The sequence below is a fragment of the Poecilia latipinna genome, unplaced genomic scaffold, assembly GCF_001443285.1.
Source record: "Poecilia latipinna isolate Pla-1442-1.1 unplaced genomic scaffold, P_latipinna-1.0 Scaffold208, whole genome shotgun sequence".
Taxonomy (NCBI): Eukaryota; Metazoa; Chordata; class Actinopteri; order Cyprinodontiformes; family Poeciliidae; genus Poecilia; species Poecilia latipinna.
Window position 1 is genome coordinate 33,370 of NW_015112824.1, and position 20,726 is coordinate 54,095.

The window sequence follows — 20,726 nt, forward strand, 5'->3', positions numbered from 1 at the left end:
AAATATATATATATATATATATATATATATATATATATATATATATATATTTATATTTTGCTTAGCCTTTTTGTAAAGATTTCATGTTTGCTGTTGTTTCTTTATCGCTCATAAGGATCATAAATTCTCTCTCCTTTTGGAAAATGAAATGCTTCTTTATGTTTTATATCTCCCAAATTAGGTTTTGAGCATTAAACTGTTACTTCTATTAGCGTTAAACCTTATTGCACCTATAAGTATGTATGTATACAAAACACGCAGTGGTACTTTCATTACATACACAAAAATAAAAAAAAGAGAAAAGCAGGCAAACACAAACACGTGTAATGAATTGACTTATAGAATATTTTCATGTAACATATGAAGTATTCTTGACGTTACAGTTTGGGTTGGTGTGTGTGAACCTCCTGTAGGAACGAACTTTCTCCTTCCTCTGGTATCACCAGTCTAATGCAGCCACAGCAGAGGTCTTGTTTGACAAGGTGTGTGTGTGATCGGGGCCACTCCCCCCTCAGTCGCTATCTTCCTTTTAATGAGGACACAAACTCACACACACACACACACACACACACACACATTCATGGAGAGGCTGGATCAGAGCCTCCCTGCAGGGAGCAGCAACCAGGGCAAAGTGAAATGTCACTTTTTCCAAGTAAAGGGGGGGAGCAGGTTTGTTGTTATGGCGATGGCAGACAGACGGGAAGCAAGATTCCCTCCATTTCCCTTTTTCCTCTTCCTTCTTTCCTTCCTTTTTGGATGTTCACTTTAAATCCTGACCGTCAAGACGTTCATAAAATGCCCAAGCGATGACTTCAGGTTTTAACTTCTTAGTGTAATCTGTAAATGGACTGAATATGTAGTTTGCACAGGAGCACAATGACATGTGACTAGAAGAAGTGGACATCGTACCTGCAACCTTCTGAGTCCAGGACATTGCTCCGTTTTGTCGTTGGAGTGTGTGTGGCCGTAGAGTCCGGTCGGATTAAACGATGATTAATAAGTTGTTGTTTCCTTGGGCTCCTTTCCTTTCAAGCTGTTGTTTCTGTAAAAGTCTGTATTGAAAGGTGTGCTGAAATGTCATGCAAAAGTATTCATTCTTTTAATTTTTTTTCACATTTTGTTGAGTTTCAACCACAAATTTTGAAGTGTTTTACTTGGATTTTGTGAATAGACAGCACAAATGTTGTGTGATTATACAGAGGAGTGAAAATAGTTTGTTTTGTTTTATGGTTTTTCTTTGCAAATCTGAAAACTGAGTCATTCATTTCAGAGTTTTTTACTCTAATATCCTGAAGTCAAAGCCAGGAAAGCGGTGAAAGGTCCACTTGTTTGCATCTTAGCAGCAGCATAGATCAGAGATGATAAAAATCGAATCCTGCCCCTGTTATAGATGCCTCCCTTCTCCAACACACCTCAATCAAATGGCTCTTTTGCATCTTTTAGCCATCGCAAGGCTAAAAGATGATAATATACTAATAATATAATATACAGCCAGTGGTTTTACATCGAGTCTCAGAACAGCTAAGTCAAAGTCCATACCTAGTTCCAATTGGCAAGAAGAAGAATAGTCCAAATTTCAGCCGGTAGACGTTGAGCCAGATTTCCATCTGCAATTGGAACAGAAGTTGGTTCTCCAAAGTATTGACAGAGGCGTTTCATACTTTCCTGTGTTTCGTGTTCCAAAAATCCCACTGCGTTCCTTCCACTTGCTTCCTTTTGTTATCGTAGTTTGTGTTTGTGACGTGAAAAAAAGGGTGGAAAAGTTCAAGAGGTGTGAGCGTTTTCTGCAAGACGCTGCAAGAGTCGATGGACAGTTTGGTGCGAGCCCCTTTTTACGAGCGCAGCTTCACATTCACTAAAACTCAGCTCTTTTTCTGACAGGATGGATGGATGGATGGATGGATGGAGTATATATTGCACGATATGGGGAGAGAGAGAGGCAGTGGAAGCCCTCTGGGACCGAACGAAGCCCCTTGCCAGAGTAGCAGTAGAGTACTACTGCAGCTAGATAACAGAGGGAAGAAAAAACAAGGAGGAGGTAGAGGAAGGAATCATGTGACAGCGTCTCTCCGTTCCCCTGGGCTCTGCATAACAGGACAGAAAGAGAGAGAGAGGAAATACAAGATTTTCTGTATTTGCTCTGTTTTTCCCCTTATAGACAGTGTGAAGAGGACATGGAGCAGTTCAAAGCTGGAGACTGCAGGAAGGACGAGAGTGATGGCTGTGGGGATGGAGAGAGTGAGAGTGATGTATGGAGGAAAACAGAGAGAGGGAGAGAGAGAGAGAGAGGGAGGTTTGGAAGAGGGATGAGAGGAGGGAAAGCAAAGATGGGGATGGAACAAAGAAGGAAGGGAGAGAGAGAGAGAGAAATGAAAAATGCAGAGAGGGAATGAATGTGTGTGTGTAAGCGCTGCAGTAACCTGCTTTCGTCAGCCCTCTATGATCAATCACTCAGCGCAGCCTATAAAACACACACTGCTGGGGTCTCATGGTGGATACCAACACACACACACACACACACACCCCATCTCTTTCTTTAGAGTCATTTAAGCGTACATACAGGACGACCGTTCGGCGTCTAGACCGCGAGTTTTATGGTGACATTACACACACACACACACACACACCGCTTTCACTCATGTAGAATTATTCACATAAGAGCGTATAAATACACGCTAAAGGAGCTCCTGTGTTTTCGCCCCTGATTCCTCCCTTCAGGCCCGAGTTTCTGCATTTGATGTATTCCTCTCAATATTTGAAACATTTACAGGAAAATGGCTGGCCGGTGCGGCTGCTTTGCTGCGTTCCCAGCCGGCTGCTGGGAGGTTAGCCCTCCACCATGCAGCGATGTGCAGACGATTCAAAAAAAAAAAAAAAAAAAAAAATTCTCTGAATTGGATGATTAAAAAAAGACCATGTGACAAAAGGAAGCTTAGAAAAAAACAAACAAAATGGATATCAACTTCATTAATTGGTGATGTTTTGGGTACACCGCCCCTTTTCCACAGAACAGCACACGAAACGAGAAGGACTTTAGACACTAAAATCTGACACCGCTCCATTTTTGCTTACTTTTGTGAAGAAGAAAGTCGCGCTCAGTGTCTTCTTCAGAGGTTTTTGTGTCGTTTCCTTCAGTAGTTCTTGGTGCAGCGCCACCGCAGGCGAGGAGGGGAACAGGTTCTTCACAGGGTTTTTGTTTGTTTCACAGCGCAGTGTGAAAGCGAACCACACCAGCAGAAAGTGTAACAAATGTCGCAAATTTGGTCCCCATTTGAACCGAGTCTACCAAACCATCAGGTGTGAGAACACCCTGAAAATATTTATAAACAGGTTAGCCTGTTTTTTTAATGAACAGTCTTCTGAAAGCAAATTGTTGCATTGAAGTTTTTAAGATAAAAACAATTTTTTTGTGCATTCTTTCATGCTTCATGTAATGATTTCACCAAATATGTTTAAATTTATCATCGTAACGTAAGAAAATGTGAAAATCAATGTAAAAGCTGTGTGCGCTGCAGCAGGAAAACATCGAAAATGTTGGACCACGTCGGCTCCCGTAAACGGGAAGCACAGCTAATTCATCAGAGCTCAGCAAAGCACTTTCACACCAACAACAAACGTGGCAACATTTGAGGCATTTAACAAAGACTTAAGATTTTTAATTTAGTTTAAAATTTGAGTGTTAATAGTGTCAGTCTCTCTTTTTCTCACTTTTTTCCTTGTTTTTTTTTTCTTTTTTGTAAATTCTTCTCTCTTGGTTTCTAGAAGAATATGTGCTTGTGCTGCACGAGTCGTGACTATGCAGGCTTCTGACAGCGTTGTGAAGTGTGTGCACTTGTCTGCGTGCGCGCACGTGTGCTGACTTCATTCTTGGCAAAGACGCCGGTGAGGGAGATACTTGATGGAAACAAGAATTAATGAGAGGATGGAATAAGAGCAAGAGTTTGGGGTGGGGGGGGGGCGCACATGGGGAGACACAGAGGCAGAGAGACTAAAGTATTTAGCATTCAGGAACGTCAGCGGATTGATTTTTATTTGCCATGCTGTGACATCACAATGAAATTTAATCATTTACTGTAGAGTCTGGCCCCGTCGATCAATACAAGAACACAAAAGATGTCCCTACTACTCCCCTACTGGTTTTCACCAAAAAGTAGTCCAAATTTAAGCACCTGTCATCTCTCAGCCATGAAGTGTATTTTAGGTGAATTTTAAACGATTTACTCAGGGAAACGATATGCGCAGTAAACATTCACAGTTCTTTTCACATGTATTTTCAGAACTGCAAATGTAACTAGCAGTAGTTTAATACTAATAAAGTCTATTAAGTAGTAATACCAGTTCTTCAATTCCTGCATGTTTTAAAGCACAGTCTTGCATTATACATTAGTGTCTGTAAAGTCATTAAAATCAATGCTATGTACTGTATGTACAGCCGACACCTTTTTATTCTTGGTAAGCGTCACACTGAACACATTGCATCGGTTCCCCAAATAACAAACAGAACATTAAATTACCCATGTAATGTTACGTAATCCCAAGATCTGACCTTCGACTTACAAAGCAAATTGAACATAGCATAAAAAAAACGCTCTATAAAGTGACATCTTCAACTACGGTTGGTTTAGAGGACCAGTATTTTTATTTGGAGTCAAAATGTGTTCAGATCCTCGAATCACTTCTATGTTATTTTTCAACCAATACCATGGCCGAGATTCACCGGAGTCGCAGTTTCCTCTGGTTATTTTGGCTACAAATTCTTCGTTAGCTTAATTTGATAGATTAGCAGGTTTTGAAATGAGACAGATAAAGAAAAATAAAAAATGTGGCACTTTCAAAGTTTGGATTCCTCCTCATTGAGAGAAATATGTTCTCTGAAAACTCACTTTTATGTACCGCAATACGCATTACTCAGCAGAGTTGCTAACAAGCTATTAGATGTTTCAGTAATTTTATAAAAGCTTTTAAGCAGAAAACATTGGAATATCATTACATATAAGATTGTTATTAATGGTTTGAGAATAGCTAGCACTGCTATGCTAGCTAATGTTGCTGCCTGCTATCTCTTGTAGCTTCTTGGCTAGGCTAGCTAGCACTGCTAGTGTGTACTGTCCACAACTTAATCTGTATATCTTGCTTGGTTACATAAAATGATGTGTCTATGCATCTTGTCAGTTTCCTTTCTGTTTAGCATTACCTTAATTATGGTCTTTGTCTCTTCTTCTGTATAAGATCCATGAAACTGCTGGACATGGAGCCCAGCATGTGTTTGATGATTGAGGTCTTCTGTGAGGCTAAGCGGTGATTTTTAGACTGACCTTTTCACCCTAATGTCCCCATAGGGTGCATCAGCATTTACAGAATTTTTTTTTTTTTTTTTTTTTTTGCATATCACAGTATTTAATTTCTCTTTGTATTTTATAAAAAGTTATCATAGCAGAATAAATAACTCCTCTAGGGTCAGTGGTATTTTATATTTTCCCTCCTGCAGGTTTGTCAATGGTAAAGCTACTCCAAGCAGAACAATATAACAATAAAGTAGAATGAGGTCATCTAATTTATTTGACGCTATGGGTGGGCTACAGTGATGCGTCTGGCCGGGACACTCAATGACATCAGACCCCAGAACAGGTGGAAACAGGAACCTCTGACTCACAGCAGGGACGACAAATCACACCTTGGCTTTGCGTCATCAGAAGACCAGATTATTTCAATCTGGACTTCATGAACCCGTTTTTTTTTTTTTTTTTGTCTTGTTTTTTCCCCAGCCGTGCTGCTCCCTAGCCATTCTGGTTTAATAAATAGCCAAATACAAGATGGAAAGCTCTCAATTGTGAAAGAACAAGGAGTTCTGCTTTTTTTCTGCTTGTCATGTCTTTTTATATTGGCTGTCAAGAGGCAGTCAGACATTTTAAAATGTTCACGCAGGCATGGAGTCATTTGGAAGAAATACTGTGAGTTCAGCAGGCAACAGCAAAGCAGAGAGACGAAGAGAGAGGAATGTCTTCGTTGAAAGTTGTCCTTTTGCCATCACTTCCATTATCATTATTGCTCTGCAGTCATTTACAGCCTCGTGACGCCGCTGTACATTCTCCTGTACCCTGCAGCTCATTGCCCTGTGGGGTATTTGCTGCATTTAGATGTATAGTTTGTAAGGCTGTACAAGCATGTACTGGTGTTGAAAGACTTTATGTAGCATTTCATCAATAGCAATTAAACATTATCTTACCTGTGTTAGTACTTCTATTTTTTTTTCTGTAGCTTTTGGTAAACTGTCATATTTTTCATTTCTTTATTGGTTTACTAATTAATGTCACTGAAATGAAAAATAAGTCTTTAAGAGTTGAGCTTAAGGTGAAGTTAGCTTATTTGATAAGTCTGACTTATTTCACTGTGGTAACCAGTGTAAATGTTTGAGTTATGGGCAAGTTTCTGGTAAACATACTCAAATATTTAGTGTTTTTGTTGTTGTGTTATTAGTTGGTTTGTGGATGAGGTGCTTTAGCTATTGTCTTTACATTTGTGCCTTTGTATCTTTTTCTTATTTTATGCTGTTGCCTCAGTAAGGCTGGTTGTATACTTAATTTGGTGCGTTTAAAATGGAACTTCTTTCTTTAAAATGGTTTAGGATGATAACACCGCTGAGCGAATACCCTGACATTTTCAAGGAATCACAAAATGCATGCCACTTAAAATAACCCGCCGCCCCCCCCCAAAAAAAACACAATTTTTTTTGTTAAAAGCCTGCTTCAGCATTTGGTGCTTTGTGCTCACCCACACACCCTTGTCAACAGAAATAGTCACAGACAGAAACACACACCTACAGACAAATAATGTTAGGCCAGCTGGTTGGTTGTGGTAAAAAGCGTTTGCTGCTTGCCTTAATAGGTAAGAAGAAATATTTTGACAGACTTAATTCTGACTTCCTTTGAGTATATGAACATTAGACATGAGATTATCAAATCATGATAAAGAAAACATCAAACGTTTTACAGTTTTTCTTTAAGAGAATGACACTTATCTATTGTAAGAGTCAATTATTTCTATTGCTGCTAAAATAATATGACCCTTGTTATCACGGCGTTTTAATGTCAGCTGCAATATGTTGTCTTTAAAGCAGAGAATTGAGCAAAAATACTGAAGAAACCTCCACTAGATTTACCAGTAGTTTTCAATTGCCACTTGCAATTATACCTTTTTATTAAACATTGATTATGCAGAAATAAACTCTGATAAGATGGTATCAGCTGGTTAATTAGTTGGGCTGTCTGCTCAGGCAGCAAACTGCAGTCGGCTGCTTTAAAAAGTAGATGACATCAATAAGATTTATAAGTGGCCTCCAAATAGTTTCAAAACCACGACTTTATTTTTCCTCTAACTATTTCTAAATACCTGAATTTATCTTTCTTGTGAGCAAAGGGCAGTTAGTTTTACTCTTGGAGCGAGGCGACAGAAAAAAATCTCATCAACATTGAAGTTTCTCTGAAGTCTCATTGAAAGAACTTTGATGAGTTGTAACAAAATCAGGGAAAATTTTAGTATCGATGATTCGCATTGATCAAAAACTTTCGTGTACCTTAATACAGATAAGTGGAACCGCATTGAATTCAATAGATCAGTCGTTTTGTGACTTTTACATAATATACAATTATTATTATATACATGATGTAATATTACAGCTCTAAGGTAGCAGCTCCTAAAGAATTATATCCATCTATCCATTGTCTACCCAGTTAACCTTTTAGGGTCACGGGACGATTACATAGATGCACAAAACCACACACTCACATACACACATTAATACATAAAGACAGTTTGGAGACCAACTAACCTGGCATCCATGTTTTGGGACTATGGGAGGATGTCGAATAATAAGTTATAACACAACATTGGGTCACATAATGTTTGGAAAATTCAATCTTGAACTTCTGCAGACGGTAGGAAACACATGCTGTACGCACTTTTAACCATTTAAAATGACACGCACGGCGACACCAACCCACGCTTCTTTGGTAGAAAAGGCTTGTGGCAGACAGAAAAGTCCAGACTTGGTGTCCTTGTGAATTCCTGGCGCCGCTCTGGCAGAAAAACGAGGGACAGGTGGGCCGTTCAGTTGGTTTGACCGAGAGAGAGAGAAAATCAGGGAGATGAAAATGAAAAAGGATTAAAGACACGGAAAGTGTCGTTGTCTTAGCAATACGTGAGAGAAAACACACATTTCTGTACAATTAGTTGTCAGAGGAATGACTGTCGAAGCAGAGATTTCAATGTTATGTGCACCAATATTATCCAGTAGCTTGTTTACCAGCATACAGGAATTCTCTTCCAGTTCTGCACAACATTAAGGTACATAAAGGATGAGGAGAGAGGGAAAAAACAACAAAAAATAAATAAATGGGGGCGGGTTAAACTTTGTGTGTAGTTGTGGTGGGGGTAGTGAAAGAGTCCATCAGCTGAGTGTTTGCACTCTGCTGAGATCAGCAATATTATGCGGGCAAGAAAATAGACTGAGGGAAAGACAGAGGAAGGGAGGAAGGAGGACATGTTCAAGTGAGTGAGTGCTTCTGTCTTTCTTCTGCCAAGCTTCAACAACCGGGGGGAAAAAAAAAACTGCGGAGTGAAATGAAACAAGAAGCAAAATGCAGCGTCAAGGATTGGGACTCGACGGCAGAAGGTGTACAAGTCTCTTGTTCCTGGGCCGGTCCCAGTTCCCCTCGCTTCTGATGAACGAGTGCTTCCACTGGGAAATGGTTCGGACTTCCTGGCCAAGGCCTAGAACGAGCAGAACAGTTGGAAAATGTCTTTATCGACGACATTCGCATGGCACAGAATCCAGTTTTAACCAGTCGTCTCATCCGCATTTCACTATGTGGGCTTAGTTTATTTAATCATAGTTGTGAATCCACAGGTCTCAACACATTTCAAAGATTTTAAGCACTGCAACATGTTGTGTAGAAAAGGACAGCGAGTGCAGATTTACTCTAACAGAGCGCACTGCAAAACCACGAAATCTTACCAAGTATTTTTGTCTTTTTGGTTTTAGTACAAATACATTTGTATGCTTGGAGAAAAAAAGGACAAAACTAACTTAAAAATAACTTTTCAACACTTTTTAAGAGCTTGTCTTAAGTCAATGTTTGTCAATATTTAAGAATTATTGACTTAAAGCAAACTCCTATACTTTGCTGAAAAGTTCATTGTGGGTTTTTTTTTTCAAAGAAATCAGTATATTTGCACTAGAAAGTAAACAAAAAATACTTAAGATTTTGTGTTTTTGCAGTGTACATGTAGTACATTTTATTTAAATCGAATTACACTCGATAGTTAAATTTCATTTATTAGGCGATTCCATGTTCAAGATTGTGTCAAAAATGCATTTTTGCCATATCGTTCACAAAGATATTAGCAACTAGCGATGCACAATATGTTGGTGTCGTCCGAACAACCTTAATAACCGATCTCTATGCACACCTTGTTGCCATTTATGTGTGTGTTTCAGGAAAAGAAGGGGCGGGGTTTTGCCCATGTGGTATTTGCTTGGTCGGATATCAATACCGGCCCAAATTGTTTTAGGTTTTTATCTCGTTGTTTTATATTCACGTTCCCAGATGCTTCCCTGGATTGAAATGTATGACATTTGGAGACCAAGTCAAAACCTCAAAGTCGTCGTGCTCCTCAAACTGTTCCAGAACAATTTTCTTTTGCAACAAAGCAAAGAGGACCAAAGATGAAAAAGTAAAGTCCCATTTTTCTGACCCACTCATCTAACAACCACGCTTTGGCCCGTGTCAAACTTGCTCCAGTCGTTACTCTTGAGGACAGAGTGTTCATTTGCTGCCTGATGTATTCCACTCAGGTGCAGTGATGCAGAGGTTGGCTTTGTCATTAACCTTACTTGTGACGATCATAATGTCTGATCGGTGTATATAATAAGCATTAAGGCTCCAAAGTGTCCATTGATAGGATTTTTTTTGAAAGTAGCTCATTTATAGTGACTATAGCTACAGCATAGAACATATGGAGAAAGGTTTCGCCAAAAAGGAGACTTTCTCAGTTGGTGACGGAGATTTTTCTTGAATTTCAACCATTGTTATTTACCGATTGCATCCCGAGACACGCTGTTGAAATCCTCCAACTTATGTGTTTAATTTCCATCGTCTGTGGTCTAATTCTGCCTCGTGCGTGCATGTGAAGCGTAAAGCGCGTGCTGGCGAGGGAGTCGAATATTGAGGACTCAGTGGGAGACGGTGACTGGACAGGAGCTCACACTGTGGTGACACATGGCTCTCCCACACAACTTCCACATGATACACACATCGCCCATGTGCACGCATGTATGCGCATGCATGTCGTCGGTGCATTTGTGCTGTTTTTTTTTTTTTTTTTTTTTCTAATAGTGCTGACAGAGAAAAGATAAGACACAGTCACACAGCACCACCCTCACCACCACACACAGCGCCTAATAAGATCAACATGGCTGTTTTCTGCAGCATTAAGTGATGATTCACGAAGTCGTGCCACAACCTTTTCTGTCATCTGAACAAAGAAAAGTAAATGTGGGGTTTTCACGTTTCTAAGATTTAAAATAACATTCATTTGAAGCTCGTTTTTCTTGTACACTGTTTGAAAACACATGTAGCCATAACTACGGGTACAATCTTTTCATAAAACTTGCTCAGAGTTCTGTCCCATTCCTCCTGACAGAACTGGTGCAGTCAGATTTCTAGGCCGCCCTGCTTTTCGCACGGTTTTAGCTCTCGTACGGGTTCAACAGCGCCGGGGCTTTTCAAGTGGCCGATCCAAAACATTCACTTTGTTGCTCTTAAGTCTCTTTGTAACTAATTCGGCGGCATGCTCAGGGTCATCATCATTCGGAAGCCTCATTTGTGTCTGGCGTTGCCTCCCTGTCTGGAAGCTTGAATCGACGTGTCAGAATTTCCATGTAAGGTCCGTTTCTCTGGACAGTGTCCTCTGTGTGCAGTGGACTGGTCCATCCTGCCGTAAAACACTCCAACAGCCTGATACTTCACCTCTGCACTTTACAGTTGGCATGGTGTTCTCAGGCTTTGCCAGCTTCAACAAATTACCAAACAAATAAATAGTAAATGGACCGAATATATATGTATGTTTATATAGCGCCTTTCTAGTTGTACTGACCATTCAAAGTGCTTTACAATAGAGCCACATTCACCCAGTCGCACTCACACATGCACACACTGCAAAAACACAAAATCTTACCAAGTTTTTTTTTTTTTTTTGGTCTAGTTTAGTTTGGTCTAGTTGCAAATGTCTTAATACACTTGAAATAAGCAAAAAAGAAAAGGGAAAAAAAACAAAACTTTCCAGCACTATATCGGATCTTGTTTCAAGTCAATAATTCCTTAAGGGAAAAAGTTCCAGTTGTAAGTGAAATAATCTGCCAGTGGAACGACACATTTTTCCCACATTATAAGTATATATGTCTTGTTCCACTGGCAGATTATTTCACTTATAACTAGTACTTTTTCCATCAATATTAAGGGATTATTGACTTTAAACAACATCCTATTTCATGCTGAAGAGTTACTTGTAAGTTGTTTTTGTGTTATTTCAAGTGTACAAAGACATTTGCACTAGAAACTAGACCAAAAATACTTGGGTAAAATTGTGTGCTTTTACTTACCTTTGCATGTCCTCAGACACTAACACTGGAATAATGTTATGTTTTCATGACTGTCCTGTGCTTTTCATATTTTTGTTTGGTGTAATTGTCGTTCTGTATTATCATTGGGATTTTTGCAATATTTGGAAAAAAAAAAAAGAGAAAACTTTAAAATGACTAGTGTTGAGGTTTGATCAGTCGAATAATATTCCAGTTCCGACATACAATTCATATCTGTGCGTATAAGAGAAACATTTGCGTGGATCTTACAGAAGCACAACAAATCTTGTCTGCTGCATCCAACTCTGCCATATCTGATCAAACGTGTGTGTGAATGTGTGTCTGTGTGTGGCGTAACATTGCTCTTAAACAGCTTGGCTGATGTCTGCAAGCGGGATAAGTTGTGCTTATGTGTGCAGAAGGTATATTTTCCAGAATGCACCAGAGCTGCTGTCAGAACAGGGTGTGAGAGGGTGAAGTAAGGGAGGTGTGGGTGTGTACGTGTGTGCGCGCGTGTCCGTGCGTGCGTTTGTGGGTGGGATATGCAGGGGGTTTTGATGGGTTAAAAAAAATCAATTGCCAGGAGACCCACTTCCTATCCCCGTTGCTGCGGCAATGCCGAGATTCCATCAATGAGCAGGGGTTGCGTTTCCTAGGCAACGCTTGTGAATGAGAGCAGATCGGTAACCGTGGAGACTCTGCAAAAAGAGAGGAATCGCCGGTTGCCATGGCAATGCTGTGAACAAGGAGAGACTGGCCAAAGTGAAGGGAGCAGGTGACCTCTGATCTTCATCAGGGCTTTCCATTGTCATCATCAGACGTGGCTCTTCATCAGGATGGAGACGCTGCAGATCAGAACCGGACCCGGTGTTTTGAATAAGTGGCGTCACAAAGGCCTTACTGTGTCATTAATGCAATCATTTCTATGTGCACCTCCCATCAGCTACATTAATAGACCTCTCTCAGTCTCAAACCTCTGGTTGTCATGATGCTAAAATTTCAAACCTTAAGTTGATATTAAGGAAAATCTTCACTTTGAACTGCCTTGTTGCTGAAAATATGATGTGTGAATAAAATTACCTTACCTTCACTGGGCCATTCTGTGATGCTAATTTTTACACAGATAGCGTTAGCTTATGTTGACTGTGAGGTTTACCGCTTTACTGGCCTTTTTAAGTCAAACATCAGTGTTGTAGCATTAGCTTCTAGCTTTAGCACAGCTAGCATTTGGCGACCTTCAGCGTTAACTTTTTTCCTGAACATCTGTCTGTCTCATAGGGGAAAATGCTTCGTTGTTAGCATGGCTGGCATATGTATTTTTAAATGATTTTTTTTCTGGCTGCACTCACACAGTGTCTGTTATTGCAGGATTGCTGCTGGAGGAAATCGGACTACTTGGGCAAATTTGTCAGTTTGTGTCGATTTTGATGTAAATGAGTCTTTGAATGAATTATTTTTCTAGTATCAGTTATGTTGAGATATTGATTATTTTGATCATGTGATAGGGACATCAGACATCTCCTCTGTAGGCTCTACCTTTGATTCAGAGGCAAGTTGTTAATTCAACGATGGCGTGCTGCATCGTTGAAAAGTCACAGAAGGCGTAAACTCACACACAAAACAAAACGTACAAATTAGCGTAGTGTATGATGGAAAACAAAGACTGGCCATGTTGAAGCGACTACGTCAGGCACCTTTGGTTTCTGGGATGAAATGTTTGTTCAGTTTTCTTTCTGTGACATTTGAGAGCTTCACAGATGTGAGATTTTTATCAGTAACATTTAATTTTAGGAAAAGCAAATTAGAGATGGTTAACTATCTTATTTTTTTTGTATTTTACAGAAGCATTGACTAACGTCTTATTTTGTTGGAGTCTATCCATCCATCCATTTTATTTTTATCCCTGCTAAATCTTTAAAGGGTTGCCGTGGTGAGCACATTCATACCCAAGGCCTGTTTTTTACGGTTATTACAGTAACCATGTATTAAAAATTACAAGATTTTTAAATTTTCTCAGTGTAGAACACCTGAAAAAAAATGTTTTTTACAACCTTACGTAAAAAACATAAATAAATACTGACTTAGTCAAAACAGACTTTCAACATCCCTCCATCTTTTAATCAGTTTGAATGTGAGTTCATGGGGGCAGCGTTAGCTCGGTGCTAACCTGGATTTCCTCCAATCAGAAAGTGTCGCTGGTGAACCGTGGCTCTTCTTAAAGCCACGTTTTACACATGTGGAAAACTCACGGCTGGTCAACACGCTGCGGTGCGGTTTCAGCAGGGCTTGTGCTGCTTTACGGGGTTAACAGTTTGGTGTTTCCCTGCAGCGTGAGCCTCTGTCATCACCATCCAAACACCTTTCCCCACTGCAGAGAAAACCCGGCCTCATTTCATCTCTGGAGTCTCTGTTGCCTGCTTCGGCTTCTCTTACGAGCCGCGCCGTCTCTCCTTCTCAGCAGTTGGATCTAACACTTTTGACACACAGGACTATCACTCCCTTTCAATCTGCTCACTCTTTTTCACGCTCTCCGTCTCTTAAGGGGATGCCGCCTTTCTTTCTTCACAATTGGTATTTCATTAAGGACTCTCTGGCGCAGTCTTTAAGGGGACGGAGCTCCTCTGTGATATTCTGTGTTTATATATTCTCTGTTACAAAAAAAAATGGATTCGAATGATTATATTTAAGCCCATTTTGAAGCACGCCTTTAAAAGAGAGAGAGAGGTACATGCCAGCTCCTGACAGGAGGAAACATGCAGCCATCTGTCTCCACAGCATGCTCAGTATAGCTTAGGTCAGTGAGGAAAAAGCTTTAGATTTTAATAAAGTGGACAAAGTGAGGCCTTTCAAAGTAAGAGTTTAAGATACTGTTTTGCTTTTAGCTGCTGAAGACGTGTAAAAACAGTGTAATTGATGGACAGTGTTACCAAACCGTCATGGCGAAGTACCAACTGGTTTTTTTAAAAATTTGATTTACAATTTTATCTTGTGCTTTTAAGCAATAGCTGATTGTTTTATTTAAGTTGGCAGTGATATATATAGGGAAACTAAAAACTTATTTCAGAAACCTCACCTACACTGATAAATATATTCTAAAACGTGACTTTTGTAAGACTGCTGATTTTTGTCTTATTCTTTTTTTTTTCCTCTAACAGCTACACACAAAGAAAATATATAGTGGCATTTTAAATATTTATTCTTATCTTGCTGCTGTGATCGGTTATTGATTGTATGCATTTAATTCAGTTAAATTTTTGTTTTAAATCATGTTTAAAACATGAACATAACTCAAAGTCCTTCAAAAGGTGAGACGTAACGATAGAAATGATCATAATAGAAAGATTAAATTAAAACACAGCAGAGCTACAGTACAGAAAAGTGAAACCACAGGCTACATCAGCCGATGAAACCGGTAAAAAAAAAAAAAAAAAAAGATGAATAAGAAGAAAGACATCACTTCGCACTTGTTGTATAAGAGAGTAGCCACTGTCGAACAAAGTTTTGATAAAATTGCTAATGATTTCCAGTGGATTCCTCAAGTGTTCACTTGTCGGTAAATATTTGTTCTGTTCCTTTTATTGCTGTCCATTCACTGCCTTTTTCTTGGAGTTTATTACGCAGAAGTAGGATTCTCTGTAGGTTTTCTTGCCCAACATTTGCGTTGTTGTTGTTGCCAAACCAATAGCACTCAGGTTGCGGTTTGATTTCTGCTGATTACGTCTCCAATCGAAGAGTTTTTGTATACAAGCTGTTACTGTTGCACCTCTCAGAATCACCAAATCACTTTATCTTGCAGCACAAACCAGTTCATTCATTACATTGTCACTGATGTAGAAACTCAATAGTCGACATTACACATCTGTTTGTGAGCGGAGTAGTTTGGATTAATGATGTTTCTCTGCTTGTTCAATCATTTCTCCTTCAGACTCCTGACAGCTTCAAGCAGAAAAGAGCACAACAATAAATCAAATATAGATCATTATTGTGATACTTACAATCATAAGTCTTCACTCGTTATCTCTGCTTTGTGTTCTTTCAACTATACCTGAGAAGTCATTGTGTTAATCTTCCATTCATTACATTTTTCCTCACCCAAAAACGTATGTACTTTACTTTAATATTTGTGGAAGTTCTCCGTAAACATTTCTAGTCCCACTTTTTCCCTGGCATGCTCTCTGCTCCATCTACTGGCCACCGGCGTGTACTGCGGGCTGGCTCGGCTGTTGCTAGGGACAACTGCTTCTTGAAGAACTGAGTCATCTGGCAGCAGGGAACGGTTGCTGCACATGCAGGCTTTGCATGGACCCTAATTTGAGAGATACGGCATTAAAAAAAAAAAAACTGAAATGTGGGTAAAAAGAATAGAAAATATTGGAAAACTAATAATCCAATGAAACCGACGTCGCTTGATCCAAGTTGTCTTTGAATTTCCCCCTCAAACACAGACCTCGAAGCTGCTTCAGAAAATGTGAATCACCCCGGTGTCGTGTCGGAGCGATGCATCCTGGTCGTTTTGCTCAGGTCTGGCCTGTTGAGGCTCGCAGCGTGGCCTTTAACTGAGGCTGTTAAAAATCCATTGAGGAAATGAGTGGCTCGGCTGCCAATGCTGTGTCTCTAAATAAATGACCTCTTACTGGAATTAGCAACAAACCTGGAAAGAGTCGGGGTGGAAATCACAGGGAAATGTAAAAAATTTAAATAATAAAAAAAAAAATGGCATAAAAGTCAGGACAAGAGAATATACAGTTAAGAAAGGTTTCTTTAAAAACCCAAAATACTGATTATTTTGTATGAAGCAATGTCTGAAGATGCCTTCATCTTGAAAATGTGGCACTTAAATTATTTTATTCTTGTTGGGCTCAAACTGACATTTTTATTTTTTATTTTTTGCAATCTTGATGTTTAAAATTGAAACATTTTAAACATTCTGCACTACAAAATACAGTTAAATTGGCTTTTATTAACCATTTAACAAGTAATTAATAAAATACCACTATATTAACCATTTTTGCCTTGAAACTGTGTTCAATAATCCATGGAATGAGTCATTTGTCTTGTCCTATAACAGGAAGTTCTTTATGACATTCAAATAAACCGCGACGGTGTTCATGTACCTCCGTTCATCTTATAAAGATTTAATGTGCATAGTTGTAAAATGAAAAGAAAATTGTACTCATCTTTCAAAATGTTATTGAAATAGAAACGTAAAATGTTCTTCACAAGTTTGTAAACACTTCTCCCCAAGTCAATACTTAAGTAAAACTTTATTTTTAAACTACATTTGTGTAAAGTCTACACAAATGTACCTTTAAAAATATTATTCAGTCTACAGACATATGTGTCCCATTGAAGCTGCATTATGTAACTTTTATTTATTTATTTTTTTAAAGTGTTTTTACATATTTGTTAAAACCGTCACTATGTTGTGACAGTTTAGTATAATACGAAAAATATTTGGGGGGGGGGGAGAATCAAGCTCTTTCACCTCCTCCTAGGAATGCACCACTTCCAGTCAGAAACAACCAATCAAAGCCAGACGGAGTCTTGGCGCTGTCAATCACTCTCATGTACGTGCTGCTAAATCTGACAATGGCGAAGAAACAACTTACAGTTGATCTGCCTCCATCGGTGGCCATGCTAACTAGCCTTAGCATTCATGGCAGGCTCTGCTGTCTGGAAGAAACTGTAGCATAGCAGAGAGGAAGGAGAAGGGTTGAGCGGCTCATATACAGGCATGATTGACAGCACTAAGAAACCACTTCCTGGCTCTGATTGGTTGTTTCTTCTGTTTTAAAGTGCTGAAATGTGAAATGTTGCACATTTCAGTGCTTTGTTGCTAAAATGTGCGGCACGAATAAACTTGTGTTGACTAGTAAAGTAAAATTAAATAAATAATCATATCTGGAGGGAAATGGCAAAAAAGGAACAAAATAGATTTTAAATGAGTACAACCATCAAAAACAAGACGGATCAGAAACGGTACAAAGCAAACATTTTGAAAAACGAAGGCTAAAGTGCCGTTTTTAGTCATCTTCAAACTTTGTGTGTGACCTCCAAACTGTAAAAACAAAAAATTGCTCCACTTAATTCCAAAATTCCAGTAGAGATCTCTTTGCAGAAGTGTTATCTAAAGATCACATTTTCCCGTTTCCAAGAACCTAAGTTTTCCTGAAAGACTGGAACAGGAATGAATCTGAACGCTCAAGTGACTGAATTGCAAAGACTAATACCAGTCGTCATGAAGACGAGGAATGTTGCAAGTCAGTCGTATGGAAAAAAACTTGCAGTTGTACCCGGTGAACCAACAGAACCACTGACAAAGTACCGCTCTCACTTTTTTCTTGTGTTTGTGCAGAATTCTGTCGTCTGTGGGGTCTCAGCTTGATCTGAGGACGCTCCGAGCTGTCAGAGTGCTGCGGCCGCTAAAACTGGTGTCTGGAATTCCCAGTGAGTTGTGACTGATTTATTTTTATTTCTAACATAAAAAAAAATTAAACCAACATCCAAAAAAGGACATTTCCATTTCCGTTGACCTGATTACGCATAAGCTGCCCAACATTTAGTTAACTATTACCTTTACAGCTGAGGTTACAAGGATTTAGGCACTTTAGTGGCATTTTCTTGGCTCAGCTTTACCCCCATCTTTAGTCAACAGTCAATACGTAGAGATTTAAACACTGGATACGTTGGAGAATTGATAAAATGGAGTAATATGCCTTACCTCACTGCAAAGGTTTTCCCCTATTTGAACTTCCTCTTGGTGTTTTTGTTCCAAACTTCTTCTGAGTATTTCTCACTGTCATCCAGGCCTGCAGGTGGTGCTCAAGTCCATAATGAAGGCCATGATCCCCCTGCTTCAGATCGGCTTGCTGTTGTTCGTGGCTATCCTTATGTTCGCCATCATTGGCTTGGAGTTCTACATGGGGAAATTCCATAAAACCTGTATCGATCCCGTTACAAGTAAGCAGGAAGTGAAAATGAGAAGTAACCGTATCCATCATTGTTCTGTCCTCGCAGGCGTACTGGACTATGCAAGACAGATGGCTAAAACAAACAAACAAACAAAAAACTTAAGGCGCTGATTGTGTTCTGAGCTTTCATGTAAAAAAAGACGAACATTTTGAACATCTTAAATACATATTTGGTCCAAAAATAAACATATAAATAAAAGAAAGCGGTGTGAAGCGCGTCAAATGAGCATGTTGCGGATTTAAGCCATTTCCGTATACTATTAGAAATTTTACACGGATGGCTGCGAATGTGTTAGGACACATTGAACGCGGCTACGCTAACACAAAAACATTAGAAACAGCAGATAAACTTAATTATTTTATGTCAAACATTCTAGTACAATAGCATACGGCTACTTCCGAACAAAGATACGTCAAGGCTCAAACAATATGGTGGAAACACTGTCCCTCTGCCACGCTGTAGGCAGAAACGCTGGTCAGTGACTTTTAACGAAAACAAAACCTAACTTAAATCCTGCCACAAGGGGGCAGTAAATCAGCAGAAGATTAATGCAAACTTTTCTATGCAACTCTTCTGAGTATCATAATACAGTCATCAAAAAAACATATAAACACTGTACATTTGGTCCAATGTGAAGACACCTAGAGACCAGTTGGTTAATTTCCTTTGAACCTTATTTGCTAGTTCTTTGTAAAACTGATTCATACATCTTAAGCTTTCTCCCCATTTCTTTCTTTCTTTCTTTCTTTTTTTTACAACTACAAACTTCAGTATGTTTTCAGTGGAATTGTTATGTGAAATGAGATCTAAAGAAATTGAAGCAAAGGGTCTAAAACAAATTATCGAGTCAGTTTTTGACAATTGCATGCCACTTTTTTGTTTGCACTCTTCAATCGTGTTACTTTGTGTTTGTCTGACACATAAAATTCCAGTGAAATATGTTGTGATGTTTGAGTTTGCATCTTGAGAAAATGAGAAAAAAGATAGTGGTAGGAATGTTTTTTTTTTTTTTTATGCAGTGTCCAACATGCTGTAAAAAGTATTCGACCACCCAACCCCTACGTACATATTTTGTTTTTTTGCGCTTTTGTCAGACTTAAATAATTTATATTAGGAAATAAATGGTAATGTCAGCACCTTCAGACTAGCCAGCAGCAATTAGCAATCACTTGGTGGAACTGTTATCTGCTGAGCTCATTATAGGAGCAACTTCTCAGCTGGTAAAGACGTTGTTAAAGGGTTAATTGAAGGAGCCATGTTGTGATAACTTCCTGAAGGCGAAGTTTCAGAAAGAGCAGGAGATTTAAAGAGACAGAGGCCCAATTTCAAGGCGATGAGTTACAAAGTTAAATTTCTTTTGAGTTGCATTTGGCATATATGCCGTTTTCATAACAACTGAAGGTAACATTGTTTGTCTTTCGTCCCTCTCTACCCAGGGGAGGATGTGGATTCTCGGCCATGTGGTCTCAAACCACCCTCCAGATTGTGCCCCAACGACTCATTGTGTGAATCCGGCTGGATCGGACCAAACTACGGCATCACTCAGTTTGACAACATCCTGTTCGCTATTCTGACAGTCTTCCAGTGCATCACTATGGAAGGATGGACAGAGATGCTCTACTTTGTATGTCTAAAAAACAACTGAGCTAAACTTTTCTTTAAACAAAGAAATGCACATAAATTTTAAACAAGCCCTGAAGGTTTTATTTCCAACCAGCCGCTCTGCATATTTTTGAACTACTTCCAAGATTCTGGGAAATAAATAGACCAACAATTTATGATGTCTTTCTAAAACTATTCTGATCTGTTTTTCTCAAATTCTTTAGCTTTGACAAAGTACTTAACATTTTTTGACCACTACATCTCCTCTACACATCATTTGTGGACTAAGAACAGAATGTACTTTGGAAAATTAACAACATCAAAGCCTAAACACTCAAAACAAACTATTTACTTGTTTTAGATAATGTAGACATGTTATATACGCAGAATCCTGAAAAAAAAAGTCAAATAAAATTGGAAAAACGACAATTTTGACTCATAAAGTAAGTTTTAGTTTCACATTTTTCCTGAAAAAGATCTTAAATGTTCTTATCAGTATTTGCAGTGGTATCAC

The 20,726-nt window shown here is 39.1% G+C and overlaps 1 protein-coding gene across 18 annotated transcripts in view; it reads left to right on the plus strand.

The window, feature by feature from the left end:
- The window catches only part of cacna1ab (calcium channel, voltage-dependent, P/Q type, alpha 1A subunit, b), a 105,501-nt gene that overhangs the window by 4,767 nt on the left and 80,008 nt on the right, over positions 1-20,726 (plus strand). For all 18 annotated transcript variants that reach the window (XM_015031450.1, XM_015031431.1, XM_015031441.1 and 15 more), the window contains exons 3-5: positions 17,994-18,085; positions 18,446-18,598; positions 20,047-20,234. In XM_015031450.1, the coding sequence (XP_014886936.1) occupies positions 17,994-18,085; positions 18,446-18,598; positions 20,047-20,234 (433 nt within the window). The remainder of the gene's footprint in view (positions 1-17,993; positions 18,086-18,445; positions 18,599-20,046; positions 20,235-20,726) is intronic.